At 27.7% G+C, this 21,506-nt stretch overlaps 1 protein-coding gene and 1 non-coding gene across 3 annotated transcripts in view; both read right to left on the bottom strand.

Moving 5' to 3' along the window:
* LOC118063904 (lachesin-like) overlaps positions 1 to 21,506 on the bottom strand; it is a 56,305-nt gene that overhangs the window by 8,723 nt on the left and 26,076 nt on the right. Inside the window, exons 1-3 of one of the 2 annotated variants that reach the window (XM_035078149.1) lie at positions 18,957 to 19,093; positions 16,134 to 16,273; positions 5,450 to 5,547 (exon numbers count right to left, since the gene is read on the bottom strand). In XM_035078149.1, the coding sequence (XP_034934040.1) occupies positions 5,450 to 5,547; positions 16,134 to 16,272 (237 nt within the window). In that variant the 5' untranslated portion in view covers position 16,273; positions 18,957 to 19,093. Of the gene's footprint in view, positions 1 to 5,449; positions 5,548 to 16,133; positions 16,274 to 18,956; positions 19,094 to 21,506 lie in introns of those variants that run through there. The other variant, XM_035078150.1, reaches the window with a different exon arrangement.
* LOC118063979 (U6atac minor spliceosomal RNA) lies at positions 10,529 to 10,632 on the bottom strand. The gene has a single exon (XR_004690005.1). It is a non-coding gene; the product is annotated as a U6atac minor spliceosomal RNA (small nuclear RNA).

Below are 21,506 nucleotides of genomic sequence, written 5' to 3'. Positions count from 1 at the left end.
CGTTAGAAAGATAAATAAATCAGAATGATATTCAAGAGAACTAAAATGAATAAAAAATTACCTGGGGCTGAAAATCAGTTCTATAAAGCAATCAAAAAAATGGACTAAGGTATTTATTTCTTTGTCAGCAGGATAGGACATAAAACATACAAACTCGTGTGTGATTTTATTTGAATAAAATATAGCCATAAAAATCCCGTGGAGGAAAATCCATCAACTTTTTTAATTTCACTTCTACGATGTGCACGAGCTGATTTAAAAATATGATTACGGACCATATCCAAGACCTGGTGTGTGGAATATATGTACACATCCACATGGTATGTATAAATCTGAAGGTTATTACACTTTATATAGCGACCCTTAGAGAACAAAGTTATAGGACAGAAGTGAGTATATAGATTTGCAGTGTGAGATGAAATACGCGGGATTTAGATTCATGGACTGGTCTAGGTACTCCCGAAGGATAGATTTGACAGCTGACACACATTATCCTCAATAACGTAGGTTAGGTGAATTCCCAGGTGATTGCCATCAGTAATATTTTGAAACTCTCTTGTCCACGATTCCTACATTTACGTTAAAAGATTGCTCTTTGTGGATCATTCTCTATCCTCCAGGTTCCTCTTCCTTTTCCAATCCATTGTAATCATGGAAACAATCACTCTTCTCTCTTACTCTTATGTTCTTTCCTTCTACTGGTATTTGCCTCATCCCTTTACCTCCATCTCCACCACCCCATTCTCGCCCTTTCTTTCTGGCTCCTAGTATTCAAGTACCCAAGCAAGAGTGAACGAACAAATATCCATCTCTGTCTAACTAACAAACCACGCCAGCTACTGGCTCTTTCACTCAGCTTTGCAGCAATCACCGATTTGTCTGAATAAGCCCCGGGCAAGTATATGCTCGCGCTTACCCCAGGGAAACACTTGGGCTCCACCACCGTCCAGCTCACCCACCAAAACTCCTCTCTCGTTCGGTGATGCTTAATGGGGATGAGCACCAATGTTGGATCATCATGTGCGGGCACATATCAAGAGAGAAAAGAGAAACCCAAATGCTTGCTTTCTGCTGCATAGTGGCAAGTGCTAAAGGAAGTTGGCTCTAGTTTTTAAATGTAACTTGCTCACTCTGAACTTTTTCATTTGGCTTTAGGTTCATGCTACCAACTCGTGCAGCTTTTTATTCATTGCTTGAATGAATCGTTTGTATAGTGTAGAACACTGTGGTCGTCCTCTGTTGACTACTTTTATTCAACTCGATAATTGCGACTAAATAGTTTGTCTTTTGTTTCTGTCAAATCAAAGAATAATTGAAATACTTTTTTGTGTACAACAGTCATGATTGCAGAAATAATCATATAGAGAAAAGAACTATTTAAATTAATGCTAATAAATGTAATTTCTATTCTCTACTAAAAGAAACAAATTATTTAAAACAACTTTTTTGTAGAGAAAAATTCCAGGCTATTTTTATCTCCATGAGAAGAGTTAAAATAAGTGTGGCATTATTTGAAGTACAAGTTACATCAATCCTCGAAGCTTTTACATGAGTCCATCTGAAAGTTGCAATTCTCATTGTAATTTTCTGAGAATTTATATGAAATGTACGTGAATTGGTTTAATGCTTTAGAAAAAATATAACTTATATTTGAATAATATTTACTCAATTTTTTTAAAATAACATTTTATATATATTTGCTGTTAAATGTTAATATAATTTTATTTTTAATCAAATTAAAGGATTTATAACCAAAGTAATTCGACCAATATAAAATTATAAAATATTTATTTTGATTACCAGCAATAACATCAAATAAAATAAACACATTACTACTAATTTTATTTAAATAAAAATTAAAAATTGACTAAAAAAATCAAATATAACATTTAAAATTATTTCTAATTCTTCTATTATCTGATTTTACATTATTTTATTTTCCTTCTGTCAGTTATTCGTAGAGATAGGAAGTTACACTGAGTGAAAAGCTTTCTATTTAGACTGATATATAATTTCAAAGCATTTGTTATGCTTCCAGTAGAGTTGCTAAGTGAAAATTCAATAATTTTACATTTAACTGATTTTTTGTTATTTTTTTTTTTCTACTCCATATATCTTTTTCTCTTTTTTTTTAATCAAAACCTTCAGCAAATTTCATAGTGGATAAATGATCATATTACATTGTATCGGTAGGATAAATTGTTTGTAGGCATACATGCTTAAATCATATTAACTCAATCACGTTAAACCCCTAACGGCTATTAGAGACGTCATTTTTCCACTCCAAGGGAATCAGTATCATCAATAATACCATTTTTTATTAATTCATTTTATTATATTACTGAATTACTCTGTTACATTTCTCCTGAATAATCAACTTCAATTAATCAAATATTATTTTATAAATAAATAAATGTTAACATAAAATTAATAATTAATAATTAAAGATCGAAGTGTGTATTGTAAACTCTGAAGTATTTGATAAAAATATTAAAAAGTTTGTAGTTATGTTAATTAATCGCGAATATTTTTCCAATACTCTTCATAATATGCCTGAATAATAAAACAAAAATGTTTCAAACTGTTCTTTAGCGTTCGCTTACAAACTTTTTATGATAACGAGTTTCTATAGAATTTTTTTTTTTTTAAGGAAATCACAAAATGCATCAAATGAGTTCACATTCAAGTCCCAACGACCGTCCGCTTCCGTGATATAAATTTTTTTGAAACTCACGAGAAAATTTATTTGTGATGGACTTTAGATGATTACAAAATGGAAGAAAAAGTGTTGAATTAGATTTCAAGAGGTTAGTGACTTTTAAAATCAAATGATATTGTTTTTTTGGAGAATATTTAGTATCACAGACAAGTCATGAATATATTTCGAGGAGGCTGGGTTCATTTTGTATATGGTTAATTTTTTTTTTAGAAAAAAAAAAACTCCGAAGGGGATATGGGTCTTTGTATTTTTTTTTTACCGTCAAAAATCCGATCGCTTTGTTTCATTTTTTGTAAACTCGTGTGCAGAAAAAAATAATTATTCATTCATGCATAATCAAACAACTATCGGTACATAGCCATCTGCATATCATTAGAGAAAAATCGAGTGAAACTTGTGGCCATTGGTATTTTAAAAAGATACTGAATAAACTTATCGTACATGAGCCTCATTATTTTAAAGCTTTTAATGCATAAAAATGAAAAATGTAAACGTGGATTTTTTTTTAAGGTCAAGAAGAGATGAATTATGAATTATAACTCTTAACTTTTAATTCTTAAAAGGAATTAAAAAGTTTTTTTTATGGCTAATCAATTAATCTTTTATTAGCATTTTACATTACATTATTAAAAAAAAAAAAATTGAAAGGTCTTTGTTATTTTCTTTCATAAGATCTTTCCGGTTTTCTAAAAATAATATAAAAATTTGAAAGTTTCCAAAAGCTTGAAATGATTCTACTTGAAATTCAATTTCCGAACAAACATCTTCAATAGTGAAAAATGTGAAGTGTCGGAACAAAACCAGATAATTCCACTTAAAACAATTTTTGATGGATTGTTTGAAGCCATTGAGTTTTTTTTTTGTTTTTAAACAACTACATCACTATTCAATTAAAAAATCATGGTATAAATGAAGTATTTAAGTATTAGAATTTTTAAAAAATTGGTATCTAAGGATATAATGTTGAATAAGACATTAAATGAAGCTTCCAATGTAAGTTCTATTTCTTGCCTCATGAAATTAATTATTAAAAACATCTTGAAATTTTCAATTTGAAGTATTTCAAGCTTTCTGAGCATTTGGTATATTATTCATTTAAATAAAATGCAAATTGGGCATTTCTCAAATTCAAATTCACCTTCTGTTAGATTGCTAGCAAGTATTAATACAAAACATACAGTTAATATATTTAGTATGTTGACCAACTAGACGTGAGGAAGAACGAACACGATACACGATGAGAATATTCTGACTATAAATTTACGAGTTACCACAATTATGTGGGTAGAGGATCAAAAATATTCGAAGCTTCCCGTCAGACTTTGAAAAATTATATTTAACATTAAAAACAATATTATCGACCACTATATCTATGTTTAACAATAAACATAAAACTTTATTTTACTCGTAAATTAAAGTTTAGAAACTCTAGTGAAATATTATGTCATGATATATTTAATTTTGCTTTTTATTACGTTAATTAATATCATCATTTTGGAACTTGAAAATCAAATGCTTTCGCGATTAATTTACTTTTCAAATTGAAGATTACGATGATGATGATGATGATGATGATGATGGGAAGCTGTTCTGGATGAAACTATTTGTGATGTCTTATGAAGCATCAATTCGTGAGCATCATGATATTTATTCTCATTGAAATGAGAAATTTGTTCTGTAAAAAGGCAACATGATCGTTATTTGCTTTTACAGAGCAATGCTTCCATCCCTGTGATGTCAATATCAAGATCTTTTTCAAAAACGGAGATTGCGTATTACCTTTGATGGCGACACCGATTTCTAAAAAGCGTATATACTGTGCTGTTGAAAATGTGAAAAGCTTGCTTCAAAAGCATTTCGTTTTGATGATTCAAAATGGATAACGATAAGTACTTCTTCTTTTTTTTCACCATTCTTTCTTATTCGTGCTCGTTTTAGCTTTTTCTACAACTTTTTATCGATTTTCAGTATCTGTACATTTATTTTTGAATAACTCAAATCTCGATATAAAAGTATGTTTCTCATATGAAAGAAAGAAAAAGTTTCTTCGGTATCTAGTGAATTGTAATCAAAGAAATATTACCATCAATCACTGACAATCACTGGGAAGCAGTGGATATTCACTGATTCATTTTTAGAGAGTTACCAAACCTGTAAAGAATCTTGAGATTTCCAAAGTCAATCTCAAAAGTCATAATTAGCGAGCAAAAATCTATAAAACTTGCTTAATTTATCTGATCTACCTTTGTTTAAAAACATTTCTTTATTTAAAACTGTTCTTACGATTGGACTAAGATAAAATGGTGAAGTTTGGTAAAAAATGGCTGGATAAAAATTAAGATAAATCTTTTCCACTTAAAAGAAATGAATTAGAAATAATAAAGTGGCATTTAATTGAAAGTAGATGGATTCTTGTATTGCCAATTGAATGCAATAAAATTTATGAGGTTGAAAAAATGTAGGTAATTTTATAATTTCCTTTAATTTATTCAACTTTTTAAATTACTCTAATATATAATTCATCGTTAAAAAGCATTTATTGAAATAAACTAATGCATAAATAATTTTTTTCATTTAGAATAAATGTCAAAAAGTTATTCATTTAGATTTTCTTTTTTACTATGAGGTAGTAAGTAAATCCTGAGTCATAATATTTTAGAGTCTACAATGCAATTAGAAGATAAAAAATTTTTCTAGTCATTTAAAATTTCATTAAAAACAATTTCTCACCTTGTAATTGCCCAATCCTCTAATTGTGCATGAAAGTACAGCTTCTCGTCCACTGTGCACTGTCACGTTCCCAATAAGTGTTGCGAAACTGGGGGCATCTGAGGACGAGAGTACAATTTAATTTCATTAGTAACTTGTAAACTCATTATTCATGAAAATTCACATAAATTAACCGTACAAGTAAATCATACACATAAATTTTAATAGAAACTCTTACAACAGAAAAAAGAGTACGTGCATCTTAATTCTACCTAGTAGAAGTAAAACTTCTTTCATAGCCTTTGTAAATCTTAATTTATAATACATAATTTTTTTCTCATTCCTTCTTGGATTTTTTTTTTAGATTATGTTATACATTTTTCGATCCTGTTCCATCACGAAATGCTATGAAATAACACTAAACGTGACACAATCTTGGAATTAAGCTCAGAAGGCTGCCCAAGAAGTTTTGCTTCAATAAAGAAAAATAATAATGCATACTTTTAAAAAGTTCTATTATTTACATTTAAAGTAAACTAGTTTATTATTTCTTGAAATGAGTGACATAGTTCAACGTGCTGGAATGGAATTCACTATTCAGGAACGCAGTAATAACAAAACTGAATTTCTTACAGCAAATAAAAAAGAGCTTGAGTTGTCGTGGAAATGTAATGAGATGTCTCGTTTGTTCCTATATTACTTGGAATGCAAAGAGTTTTTTGCTGTTTAGGTATAAAACAAGTAAATGTGATTAAATATGTTATGTTAAATCGCCAATTATAACTTGGAGTTGAAATTTTTTCAAGAGAGGAAAAATTATTTTGCTATTTAAAAATTCAATTTTGTCATAAAATTTTATACTTCAGTGTAAATTGGATGTTGAAACACTTTATATATAAAACTGAAAATTTATTTTCATTTACATAGATTTTCATATCACAGAAAATAAATCCTTGCATTTCTTGATTAAAAAAATAACTGTATTATTTAATCTTCATTTTTAACTTACAATAAGGCGAGACAATGAGAACCACTATTCAACATTTAATAAGGAGTATTCTCAACAAAATGTTATTTTTATTTAAAAAATGAAACCAGCTTTCTTGCTGTAGCAATTAGTTTTTAATTACTTTTCTATTCAATCTGAATCTCAATTGATATTTGTGCTTAGCAAGCATTATGTTTCTTTAGACGAAATAATAAAGAAAATCCTGAAGTAAACAAGGAATTAAAATGAAAGGAAATAAGGATGATTATTTTACTACAGACTTCATTGGGATTGTAATTGGATGAATGTAATGTTTAATAAATAAGAGTTAAAGTACAACTTTATATTCTTTTTTTTTTTTTTAATAATTAATTGACATGAATGTGTAGACGGTTGGAGAGAAATGGTCCAGTGGGATGAATATTTCAGCATGAATTTTCATTTTATTTACCCATATGGGAACTAGATAAATAATCTCACCGTAAAAAATGAACTTATAGAGGAATTTATATCATATAAATAGAATTTATTAATTTTTATTGAACCGTTTATTCGAGAATATGCATAAACAATGAAAGGATTTTAATGAATAATTGGATTTTATTGAGCTTTATGAGATTATGAAAAATATAGAATATAAATATCAATAAGTAATCATCAATAAAAAAATTATCACCAGCTATAAGTAAAATTTTTAGCTATTCATTTTTGTAAAAATTCATTCCAATGCATTTTTTCAATAAAATATTCCACGGTGGAGTAATAAATAAATAGTATTGGTAGACAAAATGATAAGAGTCAATGAATCAATTACTAAATATCGAATAAATTCCTGTATCAGCTCGAAGAAATTCGATTCGAGAGGTCTTTGTATTCCCTAAGGCAACTTGAACCTGTAGGTGAACTAGGTAAATATTGTCATAAATAACCAGTGTCATTGCAATTGTGTTATAAAAATCCTGATGCTCTAGATTATGTCAAAAGTGTGTCGTGCTCCTTGCACTTTTATATATTGATGTATCCTCTCAGGTGGTATATGAAGTCTCCAACCGAGCACAGCTTGGGATATTATGGTAAGATATTCGCACTGACACAGACCAAAAAGAAGTGGAATTTTCAGCTTTCCTATAGCCAAAATGTAATACGAAGAAAACGTGAAGTAAAATAACCAGGTTGCCAAAGCGAAGAGCGTCTGGTAAATCGAGGGTATAGAAGCTCGTCTCTACAACTACTAGGGTTCCTTCACTACTTGGATATATATCTATATAAGTTTTATTTTATGGCTAAATTATTCCTAGAGAAAAATAATTCAATCTCGGTTGCTTCTACCAGCCACAGTGGCGATGTCACCACACGAAAATACTACCCTGGTTTATATTTTAAATTGGTTTAAATGAAAATATCGTTATATTTTATTAAACTGTTGACATAAAACTATTTTTTGAATATAAATATTTTTTTTTATCAATCTTTAGTGATTTTTGAATTAAATAACGCTTCAGATTTACAATTAATATTTTATTAAAATAAATGTTGATTTATTTCCATATACTTTTCTTAAATTTATCAATATTTATAAAGGATATAGTTCAATAAGAATTTTTATTTAATTTTTTAAATAAAAAAAAATATTGTAATCAAAAATATAATTATGAACAACAAAAACTAGCTATAGAGAAAATTCTCTTTTCATAAAAAGTTTTGTTTTCTAAACCTAAAAGCACTCGTAAAGTTTCAAAGTTATTTCACGAACATCGATGAGTTTATATAATAAAAAAAAAAATTATATAAAATCAATGTAACTTTATTTATAAAGTCCATTTATTAATTCCAGTTAATTATAGCCAGCTACTTCAGCAATAGCGTTGATAAAAAAAATCAATTTTCATTTAATAAGAAAGAACTAAAATAACTATGTTCTTCAAGATAGATAAAAGAAAAAAAAATAATAATTGAATAAAAATCAACATGATGTAGACAAAATAATTCAAATGTAATAAAAATATATTTAAATATTTTGAGGTTAAATCATGAGATTTAATTGGTTGTTTTTAGCATTAAGTATGTAATTTTAAATGAAGATTAGGCAAGTTTTCTGAAAAATTATAGCTCCTACTTCGTGGAGATTGCATTCATGAACCTCCAGAAGGAGACTTGAGTTAATACACACACTACTGCACAGATCTCACTGGAATTACACACTCTTGTACCATCATTTGAAGATTATTACTGCATGTAAAATGCATTTCGTATCGCGTACCACCTGTGTACCGTCATGTACTGCAGTTCAAAGTCCCATTGCTAAAACTTGTCATACCTGTGATGGATGTGAATATGCATTATTCTATTAAAAAGTATGATTATTGCACTTTTTATGTATTCCATGTCATAATATGATGCTACGTCGTATAAAAATACATAGCACAACTAGTAAAGTTTGTTCAAATTTTCTCTGTTATTTCTTTCTTCCTCATTTATTCACTTTTTCTGTCATTTTATGTTCATCGAAGCAGTTGGTAACGAGTATTCTTTCTCTACAAAAAAAAAATATCTCTTCTTTGTGAAAAACAGGAAAATTAGCTTGTTTATTGACCGTTTATTTCGAAAGAATAGCATAGGAAAGAATATAAAGATCTGGGTTATCATCTAGTGTTTTTAGAGTTAATAAAGTGCTGACCAGAAATCAAAACACAGTTTGGTCTAAAAGTGTTGGAATATTTTCTCAACAGCATTTAGAGGTTAATAAAAGTGTTCAAAAATGATGATTTATTATTTAAAAGAGCTTTCAAAAGACATTAAACTCTGAAACCAACATTTATTCCATTATTGGATTTTATCATTCAACTTAACTTCATCCTTTCATTTAATTTTCACTTCAACTTTGACTTCAATTTATCTGTTTAATTTAATTATCAACTGTAGTTTGTAATTTTATCGTGGCTTGGAAATTATAGCTTTTTTAGAATTAATGTGAGGTGAATTTGTCTGAAGAAAAGAACGTTTCAATTCTAGATCAATAGCATCGATTCTTCTTAGTATATGGAGATAAATCTTCTGGCCTCAAGCAAAAGATTTTTCATCATAGAATTTTTCCACTTTTATTTCACAAGTATTTTCGAAAAACATCAATATTTTTCAAATTCTTTTTATAAAAAAATATAAAAATATTCAATAAATAAACACACTCCAGTTAAAGTTGCCCTTCAAACCTAACCTGTATTGTTTAAAAAAAATATTTATATTAAAATTATAAAGTATCACACTTTTTATTCTAAAATATACAGTTATTTTTAAATTAAAAAAATGTAGAGCAAGAAAAAATTATCCAATGTCTTTAAACTACACTTATGTCATAATTTATATCATCTTCCAGCTCACTATTACCCAGCAGAATCCTCAATTTCCCAGTTTTCAACAGTTGTGTTCTCTAGCTACACTGACTTGCTACAAGAGAACATTTTTTTTAATCTCCAGTATTTTATTATTACTCACTATATCTTGGATAATTACTTAAAACATTGTCTGATTAAAACTTAACCATCATTTATTACTTAACCACCTGATCAAAGTTTCACTGTTGTTTCAATTTCATTCTTACTGCAAGGGGTAAATTCAATTAAGAAAAATTGTTTATTCCACCCAGCAAATGAAGCAATAAAGAAAAAATTCTGTCATATTGTGGATATGACTTTACGTTAGATATTCAGCTTGTTGTCGAAGTCAGTGACCACAAGGGTATATACCTACAGAACGACATTTTGCATTTGGAATACCAAAATCTCCCTTTATTCTCAGAGCTTTATTTACATAGTTATTGTAGAATTATTCTACCTCTAAATGATTCTCATCTAACTAGGCTACGAAACAATAGGGAGCCCACCTCGTTTTCCATTTGATTTATATGTTGAGTATAGCTCTCAACATTTTTATAAATATTATTATTCAAATGATTATTCAAATCATCTAGAAACATGTGTATTAATAGATAATATTTTTTTTATTTAATATAATAATGATTATGAATATTCAATTTTGAGCTCAATTTATCCTCATTAATTGCCAAATTTTGTTAAATTAATCGATAAAATATAAACAATTAAATAATTTAGATGTAAAAATGGTGGTAAGCGCCGGATTGACCGACAGTGCCTTACCAATCATGTGTATTCCGTCCTTGTCTAGGGGAGTGCTAAACATCTCTCCTTTCATACTACACAAGAGATCATGACTGCTGCGCTCTTATATAAGCGTTGAATAGCAATAACACCACATGCGAGAAAACACTTTATTGGAAATTATTCATTCAAATATGCAAATATAATTATTATTTCACCATATTATATTATAAATAGGTATAGTTCAATTTTATATCATATTTAAATGATATTTAAATAAACAAAAAATGAAATATCACTAAATTTTTCTGAGAATAATTTTCTATATTTGATTTTGTCTACATGATTTTCAATACCCATTGACCTATTATTTTTTTTTTGAATTGTTTTTTGATGTATAAAGCAGAAATAACTGACGTGAATTTCTACATATGTGTATCTATTTAAATGTATCTATCTAAATATTGATACAGTGTAAGAGTAAAACAGGTACTCGATGACCGAATGACGCTCAAATAGTTGTATTCTATACACGAATAAAAACAACTCGAATAGTTTCAAGTTGTTTGACTGAATGCCTCGTACTGGCATTTTATCATTCCACATATTCAACTAAAAATTCAAATTTTTTCAGCCAGAAAGAAACTTCTGAATGGTAAAAATCATTTCGATGAAAAATTTTTGACTAAATAATTTTTTTTTATCTTCTATTCAAATATTCAATTCAATAAAAAGTATTTAACTCGAGGGAGGATAAAAATATACAAAATGATGTTTGTTTGATTGAAACTTGCTGACAAGGAAATTGATTGTTGGAAGATTTTTCTACGAGGTGTAGAGAGTCATTTCTATTTTTACTAATTTTAATTAAAACATAATCCGCTTACTAGGTATGATATATTGCTGGTAATCTCATTTTTTAAGCGTAATATTCCGAGATTTAAAAGCCCTTATTTTTATATTCGTAAAATAAATAAGGCTATTAAAATAATCCCTCTTTATTTTTGTGTGCTTTATGCTTATAGCAAATCTTGTTAATATGATGCTGTCGATATTTCAAATTTTTATGAAATTGTCTTTGAACAAAAAAACAATGAATGATCTAGACGTTGATTCAATGAATGGATTATTGTTTTAATATGGAAATGTATGCAGCAAGAGTTCAAAATTTATAAATAAATATTGCTAGAGGTAATAAATGTGTGAAGTATTGATTTCATCATCATCATCATCATGACGCATAAAAAAAAATAATCCCATCACTAGACTGAAATAATTTATTTTTCATCCAGGTATCAGTCTGTTGATGAAAATAAGTTAACTCTTTTTTCATTATAAAAAGTCTAACGAAATATTATAGCTCGAGGAGTGATTTTTAATAAAATCTAGTATGTTTATTTAAGGAAAAATATTTTATACTCTCAAACGACTTCTCAATAATCGTCATACAATCATTTTATCTCGAGTTATAAACACTGAGAGTCATAAGGGAGTTTTTTGCTTTGAAAGCTTATAACTTGGTGAAAAATGATCGGCAAAGAATTTTTCAGAACAGCATATTGAAGGGGAATGAACTACCTGTCAAATTCTTCATTCAGATTTTATGAAAATAAAAAATTGAGAAATGGAATTTTTGTCTAATGTTTTTATAGAATAGCTGAAGTTAATAAAAAAAAAATCACAGGCAATTTTTTTATCTAGAGAAAATGAGCTTAAAAATGCATCTAGGATTATCGGAATGCGATTATTTGTGGCAAAAATAGAACTGTTTAAAAATCCTCACAGTTAAGTTGTTTTTTTAATTCTTCCATTACTCATCTACTTTAAATTCTCATTGACTATTATTTTTTCAATAGATTTCATTACCAACATCAAGTAATGAAATGAATAAATTTTTTGTCTAACAAGGAAGTTGAGAAACAAATTGTATTTGATGATTGACTGTTTCCACAAACCACATAAGCCACATAAAAGCTGTGAATTACGATTTCACTTATGCTAAAATTCACATTCAAGTGATGTATTAACAAAAATCGCTAGCTATGCATCTAGTGGGTAAGTATATGAGTATTATTGAAAATTTGGGTCAAGGGAATAGGAAATAAAAAAAAAAGTTATTATCGCTTATGGCAAATCTCGCGCGGCAACTTGAAATTCTTTACAGTCGAATCGACATGGAAAAACTTTTCTCCGCAAGGGATGTGAATGTATAACAGCCGAGTTTGTCTCACCTTCTCTCACCCTCTTTTCCTCTTTCCAAAAGTCGCAAGCTGTTACCTTCAACGCTGCAATAATACCGTTTTCACGAGCCAACGATTTCGAACTTTAATTAATCGGATTCTCTAGATGGTGGTGGTTCAGGTTCGATTGGAAAATTATTAAGATTTTCACTAAGGAGTTGGAATCATGCACACATCAATTCATTTAAGCATCCATTATGTCACCGTCATTTGTTTATTTTTTTATTCCTTATATCAGCATCTTAACGAGGAATGCAAGAAATGCATGACAAATTGATTAGGAATTATTAATTACACTGAAAAAAATTTATAGTTGGTAAAATTTTTTATTTAGGGTTAGATGTAACGTGCGATTAACAAATAAATTTATTGTTTATCATTACAATTATTATTTATTGTTAGCAACGTCACATCAAACGATGGAAGATATTGGGTTAACGACATTTCATAAAAATGTTAATTATTATTATAAAAAATATTCGCAGTCGAAATTTGATAATTTTATGGGTCCAATTTCTACACAATACTGAAAAGACAGTATTTAAAATAGTTGCGAAAACTATTTTTCTAGAATAACTATTTTAAATATCGTCAATCAACTATCTAGATAATTTCTATAGCTATTTAATGGGATAGTTAATGGAAGGGAATGACATTATTCCGACAACTATGAATTTTTTTCAGTGTAATTATTAAGAATGAAAGCAACACTGCATAATTTTTTTTTCAATTTCTAGTCTGATTGACAAAGTCAGAATAAATATTTCACTGGATATTTTATCAGACCAAAAATTATCAAGTTCTATATTTTTTGATGCATACAGAGAAAAGTAAATACCTCAATAAAGCATTTCATTGGAAGTTTTTAATTAAAAGTTATTCATGGATTTTTTTTTTTGTCTATCAATAAGTCCAACATTTTTGGGTGATGGTTTATAAAAAATATTTATCGTTAAACATCAGAAAAACAAAGTTTGACGATATTTTTTTTTTTTTGTTTCATAATTAAAAATTTAGAAATACTTCTCTCGTAGTGAGTAATAATTTCTGACAAACTAAATCCTTTTTATTTCCATCAATATTTAATTAATAAAATATTTTATTGCTCGTCATGAAACATTATAACTAGTAGAAGTTATGAATTACATTTTCAGTGAAATTATTAATGATAAAATGTTTTTGCACTGACCTACAATTTAGGATGCATGAATCTGACTATGACGATTATCTTAAAGATTAAATCATGTAATAAATATCAAGAGCAAGGGTCCAATTAAATCGTCAATTTCTTACGAATGAGAGATTCTGAATTTTTTTGCCAGCTGGAAAAATACATTTGCATAGTTCATAGAAGAGGTGTCAGATGAAAAACATATGGATTTGGAAGTACCTGGCATTTAAGAGTAGAAGTAAGCGTTAAACTTGTAAGTGGCAAAATAAAGTTGGTCGCCATGGCTGTGACAGTTTAATTAATATCTTTCATCTTCAAGAGAAAAAAAAAACTTGGTGAACTTGCAACGCGCCACAACCACTTCAACTGTACTGGAGAGAGTGGCAAGGTAGTACTCTTCAATGCCAGTATAACTTTCTGCGTTTCCTTTACTTTTCAATGCTTGATGCTTTGCGGATGAACCCCAACAGCTTACCGTTTTGGCTAATGGATATTTCGTCTTATAAGGAGATAACTAGTAAAGTAAAGGGGGCTAGTTGGCTATCTTTGTCTTTGCTTTCAAAGGCCATGGCTCTTCACCTGGCAATTTCCCAGGGTCGTTAATACCCAGACTATTTCCTCTTTGCTCCAACCATTCATTCTTGTCCATCGGACTGCCTTCCTTTCACGCGTTGTAGAAAGTTACTTTCATTTGCACGTAATTTATTCAGTTATCCAAGTTATGAAATCGAAAAAATTATAATGAAATGATTAAATGCTTTGAGTCGTAAGTATTAGTTTCAATAAAAATAAATCGAGTTAGGGAATCATTTATTATCCTATTATTTTTATCATGAAAGAAAACTTTAATGTTCTATTTTTAGGTCAACATATCTATATATGCATTTTATAAAAAGTTACTTTTATTTGCAATTAATTCATCTATTGAAAATTTTGAAATCATGGATTCAAACAAATTACGAGAAAACTTTGAACCTTACTAATTCATTGTTTGTAAAACTTTTTTCATACTCGCTGTTGAAAAATTATTTCAATCGAAAGAACATCTGATTCAATGGTCCTAAAGAAAATATATAATAGATAAAATTACCAAGTTAAGTTTTAAATTAAGAAAACTTTTGAATTGTTTATAATTAATAGTGAAATGAAGAAATTTTATTGATAATTAAATTCTATCATGAAAAATTGATGATTAAGTGAAATTTTTGAATTTTTTATAAACAAAATGGCTTTTACAAGATGTAGAAAAAAAATGTGATATAAATTTTTGTAATTAAATAAACTTTTTCAGGCTCAGGTCATTTTTTCATTATTGAGCAAAAGTAGTGACTAGAATTTCCTGAAATAAAAAAACTTCTGAAGGATTTTATTTCCGTTATTTACGACTCCTTTTTTTCCAACGAAAGGTTTATATTTTTACACCGAGGAAATTGTTTCCTCCAATTTTCAAAATTATCTTTTTTAAATCTAATTTTTTTAAAACCCCCTAAGAAAAAATCTTGTGAAAAAAAATAAACAATTACATAAAAAAGCTTTAATTAAAAAAGAAAAATTCCCTTATCAAATATCTCGAATATTTTTGGCGACAAAGTGACCATAATTCTCATCTTCTCTCTTTTCTCTTCCACTTTGAATTAAAATTCATTCGTCGTAAAATGATATAGTTTCCATTCGGCCATAATATATTCAATTATCTAGAGTTTCGAAAATGAAAAAAAAAAAAAAAATAAAATAACCGGAAATAAAATAAAAAAATAAAGTAAAGTAAATATCGCGATGCATTTAACAGCTTTGATGAATCTATCGATAGCAGAAAATTCTATTCCAAGCTATCCTATTAAATGGCTATTAACTTCGATGAAAGTGTTCGATAAGCCTCTTTGGATTTCAACGGATAAATATAGTATTTTAATTTACGAGCGTGTGTATTAAAAATCGGCAAAATGTATATCGTATTTTTTTCATGTTGCGTTTTGTGTAAGGCTAAAGAATAAAAGAAAGAGTTGTATTCATGAGTTACCTATTAAAGCTCAATACTATGAATCACTAGAATTTACGTTCGAGCACACTAAATAGCTCGGAAACATATGGTTAAACTGAATACATGAACGTAAATTGTAAAATCGATTAGTTAGAAACTACAACTAAAGCATCGACAAGCAGATCTACAAAGTAATTGAGAAATGCGTACTATTGTCAAGACTCGTTATAATGTTAAACTCCGATGAGAAATTCTGTTGATGTACCACGTCACTTCTAATTGCTGCTCCAGCATTGCTACTGTATTCTTCAAGAAGTACGTAGCACAGTAATAGCCATGCCACCTTCATTCTGAAAAATAAACAATATCATTTAAATAAGCCACCTACTATCTTACTTTTGTTATTGTTTGTGCTTCATTTATTATACCACTCAACTACAAATACTCTTTTGACTTTAATAGAATTGTATGTTAATTGATTAATTATTCAACATCAACACTTAGCTCTCCACTTCCTACTTGAATTTGCTCTTACATTTATTTGATACTCTCGTGATTATTTTTGGCAGAGGGATTATATTACACTGAAATTCGAGTTGGAATATCTGTTGAGTTTTGAATAAAGTTTGCCAAAGACTAGAGGGACAATCGGACCCAAGAGAGTCATAAATATCACCAAAATTTTTAATCGAAAACTTCCTCACTTTTTCTGTTGATATCATTTTTATGTAGTTCTTTTGAATTATTTTATTTTTATTAAAATATGGATTTTAATCATTATTATTATTTCACTTGATATTTAATAAATTAATGATGCTCTTTTTTGTAATAGGATTTTTGGAGTTAATTTTTTTTCAACTTATTTTCATCCGTTGGTAGATTTTCTGGTAATTTAAATGTTTTCATAAAATATCAGTTAATGTAAAACAAGATTTGACAGATTAATTTAATTATGAATATTATAAAAATGAACTCAGTCGAATTTTCATAGACTTAAAAAGTTCAAATCATTAATATTAAATTATCATTTAATTATTTATTTACTTTTAGAAGCTCTAGAATTAATAGCTCTTTAATGTAATGATTAAAAATTTAAATCTTCTTAAAAAAATATATTTAGAATGAAGATAGATTTTTAAATAAGTTAACAAACTTTTATTATTAAAATTACTTGCTACAAATAATTCTAAATACATTGTTAGTATTAAAGATTTTCACTCTAACAATGTCTTTCAGAAAACTGTTTCCCATTCTTTGGCAAAGTAAACTTATTGTTTAATTTTATTCCATCTATTTTTTTTTTGCTCCTTTCATATTCTGTGTTGTTAGTTTAAATAATAAATTAATTAAAAAAATTACTTTCATCAAATATATCAAAAATACGATGAAATAACTTTAAATCATGGATTAATTTAATATAGTAATTGAAAATATATTAGATAATTTTTTATTATGATATTTATTCAACAAATACTGTATCAATATTGAAAATATTCAACCAGCATTTACAATAAATTGAATGCAAATTTATATCACCAATATTAATTTATGACACGAAATAAATATTATCCGGTATTCGCACTATATGGGAAACTCATAAACGTTATGTTTGAAATCCTTTGACCAAATTATTCATTAAAAATATTCAAAAACACCCTATTATCCTTCATATAGATATAAATAATTTATTTTTAACTGACTTACTACAAAGAATAAAATTAATAATTATTACAAAGCGTCAAAATAATCGAACCTTTTATCAATATTTTTGTTATCAATTGTTTCTCCCTCATTATTAAATTTTAAGGATGGTTTAATTAAATATAAAATTATTCAAATAAAAATAAAACATGTGAAAAATTATCTGAAGAATAATTTATCATTTTTACAGTTGAGAAAAAGATGTTCAGACTTGATTTGAAAATTTTTCAACTAAAAACTTTTAACAAGGAAATATAAATATCGCTGCATACTTTAATTAAATAAAAATTCTCGAGTTTTTGAATTTCTTCATTAAGCGCATCTGAAGTTTCAAACAGTTTTTTATTAAGTAGGAGCAAAGACATCGTTGAAAATTAAATTCTAGTAAACCCAACAGTCTTTATCTAAAACTCTAAATTGAGGTTTAATTACCTTACTAATTACTTATCAATAAATTTTATCTTAAAATTTATTACTCCTTTCACCAGATAGCAAACTTCTTTTAAACAAACAAAAGAATATTATTTATCAACAATTTTCAAGTAATAAATTAATTAAAAAATAAACGATGAAATATTAACATGAATTAATTTATCTTGCTATTTATCTCTGTAACAAACTCCTTAACTAACAGATCTGTATACTCTTCCGAAATACAAACAGGAAATAAAAGCATTCACTCCAATTAATTATTATGTTTTATTGCCTATGCATATCATGAGTATACAAATTCATCGTTTACCCAACCACCACCAAACTTTATCCTCGGAGCTCGGAGAACTTGCATAAGTAAATATTTCTTAAGTATCATACTAACGAGATAATTAACCAATACGATGTATGATCAGACAACCATTTTCATTTAGTCTTCGATATCAATTCCGCATGAAAGTTTCCAATAATAAAATTTTTTCTTTCGCGAGATAAAAAAAAAACCTGGTTAAATCCATTGAGACCGGTAATCGTTATATAGGAATATAAGAGAGCAGGAATGGAGTTGAGAAAAAAGAGAAGCCAAGGGATTTTATCGGCTCTGCCGATTTTATTCGCCTGACTTCACGATATACATATTAGGAAAAACTACCCGGCCTGCCGCGTTCCGATAAGTACTGAAGGAACTGGTGAAGCAAGAATTCTCCCGGTACTTTTTGTGTTATATATAAACGTGATATATCACGTCTATTCTCAAATCACTGAATCAATTATATTACACTTCAGATTATCATTTCTTTTATCAAACAATAATAATTATTTTATTTCAATTTGTTTAAACAAAAAAATAGATTAATGATTTATTCAACAAATCGTTGGTAATAATGTCCGTCAATTTACCTTAAAAAAAAGGTGTTGCATTATAGTTGACTATCACAAATCATTCGAATCATATGTTGATTATTTTTGATCATACAACGCGCATTAATCACTGGGAGATAATGTAAAGACTTGTCTCATAACGATAGACGCATCCCGGGGCGTTGAAACGCGTGTACTGACGTGTTAGCTCGACGCGATCTCGAGCATTGGGACGTTGTTCTGTTAAGTAAGTGTACAGCGCATGTCCCAGCATTTTTGTATGGTTATTGGGATGATTATGAAGGTTTTGTTAATACTTAGTAGTTGCTTATTATGTGGGTATTAAGTAATTACCCTAGGATGGATTTATTAAATGTGAAAAATATTTTTTTTTGATACTTAGGATTGATAAAGTCATCTGTAGTTCATATGTCAATAACATATGACAGCACTGGAATTGCAAAGCATTCGTTCAGTTCAAAATACATTACATCAGGCTGTCAACAGCTGGTGCTATATTGACATGCTTTTTATGCATTCGCAATTAGTTAAATATACAGATATACAAGACTGGACTTATTATTGGCCAAGTATATACTCAAATGTGCTGTAAATTACTCGAGCTTTATGTCTATCCTGTCTGTTTTGTTGTATTTTATCGATAAAATAAGTTGTCAATGGCTTCGTGGTTTCTTTTTGGAAAGACAAAAAAGTTTATAAAGGACAAAAGATAAAAGCGAGGTTCTTGAATGCAATAAATATTTAATTTAAGAATTTCAATGAAGTACTTTGTTAAATTGAAAGGAATACATCATCTTTGAGACAAAGTGGGTTTATTAAAATTTACTTTAATGAATTTTTTTAATTTCAATTAGTAATGACGATGAATTTTTTATAAAATAATGTATAATTATTTTTTGAAGAGTTAGAAAAGAAAAAATTCATTCTATTTAATAGTATCGTTTGATTTCTTTTCAAGTAACTTTGTTATTTAATTCTATTAAGCAACGCTTACATGAGATTCCTTTGATTAAACTCCTTTTGAAAGGGCAAAGTTAATGAAAAGGTATGGAATGTTTCTTATTACCTTTGTTAGTGGAAATAATAGTCTAAATAAAGTGGAATGAAGGATTGTTAATTTGTTTTCGAATTAATAGATATTAATTTATTAAGGATTTGTCTGAAAGTTCATTGTTTATATTCTGCATTAATGACACGAGTCAATTTGGTCACTTGTAACACTTTGTAAACTTTACTTAACCCCTGCTCTTTACATATGACAGCCTTCATTATGAGATAATCAGTTCTGATGAGTAGTTTACACCAAAAGTGGATCTAATAATTATATACAAATAAATCTCTATTAAGGTATTTTGATGGAGATTGATTTTTTCTTAAGATTTTTTTTAATAAATCAGAATGAAAGATTATTAGAAAATAAAACGTGTGTTTTAATTTAAAAAACCAACTATAATTGATTACTTCTTTTTTATATTAAATAACATTTAATATTTATATTATTTCTTTTCATTTATTTCATTTATTATTATTCTTTAATGTTTTTTGTTTAAAATTCTTTTTTATTTATAAATATTTAATATTTCCGCAGTTCAAGAAAAATAAGATATCCTACTGATTTAATTGCAATTATTTTTAGGTTTATTTATTTTCATATTAAAAGAAATTTAAGACAGATTTTTCACTTAATTTACATAGAATGTAGATCAATGACTTCAGATATCAAAGTAGATGACAAAAAAATTTTTATAGAGTTATAGAAGATAAATTTTTGTGGAAGAATGAAGTAAATTTATCGATTTTTTAAACAATAAAAATTTAACACAGCTATCATGTTTTTTATTAGAGCCCCTATACCTATAAAATCATTTTTAATTGGAGTATCTGAATTTTTTGAACAACCTAACAAAGCTCATCAAACTAATGAATGATATATTTCTCAATACAACAAAGAACACATCAATTTTTTTATTTATAATAAAACTTTACAGTCATGCAATCAATTGATTCTGTCAGTTTTAATAGTTAATTAAATTTTAATCAAAGAAATACAAATATTTATTAACAGATAAAAAGTAAAAAAAAAAAATTAATTTCTCAACTCATTGTCGATGTGATGGTTATTATACCGTGGAAGCCAATGTAAATAGTTGAGTTTTACTTTCTTCTTTCCCAATATATCGATGATAGCAGAATTTAAAGCTGTGCAATATCTGGCTGAAATTTTTTTTATTCACGCTGTTACATTATCGCCATTCTATACCAAGTTTATATGATGAAAAGGAATTCTATTATATGAAAAAATTCAAATCAAATAGATATAAAAAAAAAAAAAGTGTATATTATAATTTATATAATTTAAATCCGATATTTTTTTCTGAAACCATCAGATGAATATCGATAATATACCATAATTCAAATTCAGCAGCCTGAGTAACCTACATCGTTACTGGCTTTATTTTATAACATTTTCAAAACTTTTCCTATAGTTGCAACGACTTCTTTGTCCATAAATATTCATCAATTGTGAACAGGTAGAAGAGTTCAGTACACAATAAAGACATGGATTGA

Source organism: Chelonus insularis, unplaced genomic scaffold, assembly GCF_013357705.1.
Source record: "Chelonus insularis isolate UGA/USDA-ARS -01 unplaced genomic scaffold, ASM1335770v1 contig_150_pilon, whole genome shotgun sequence".
NCBI classification, from domain to species: domain Eukaryota; kingdom Metazoa; phylum Arthropoda; class Insecta; order Hymenoptera; family Braconidae; genus Chelonus; species Chelonus insularis.
This window is presented reverse-complemented; position numbering and strand designations above follow the sequence as displayed.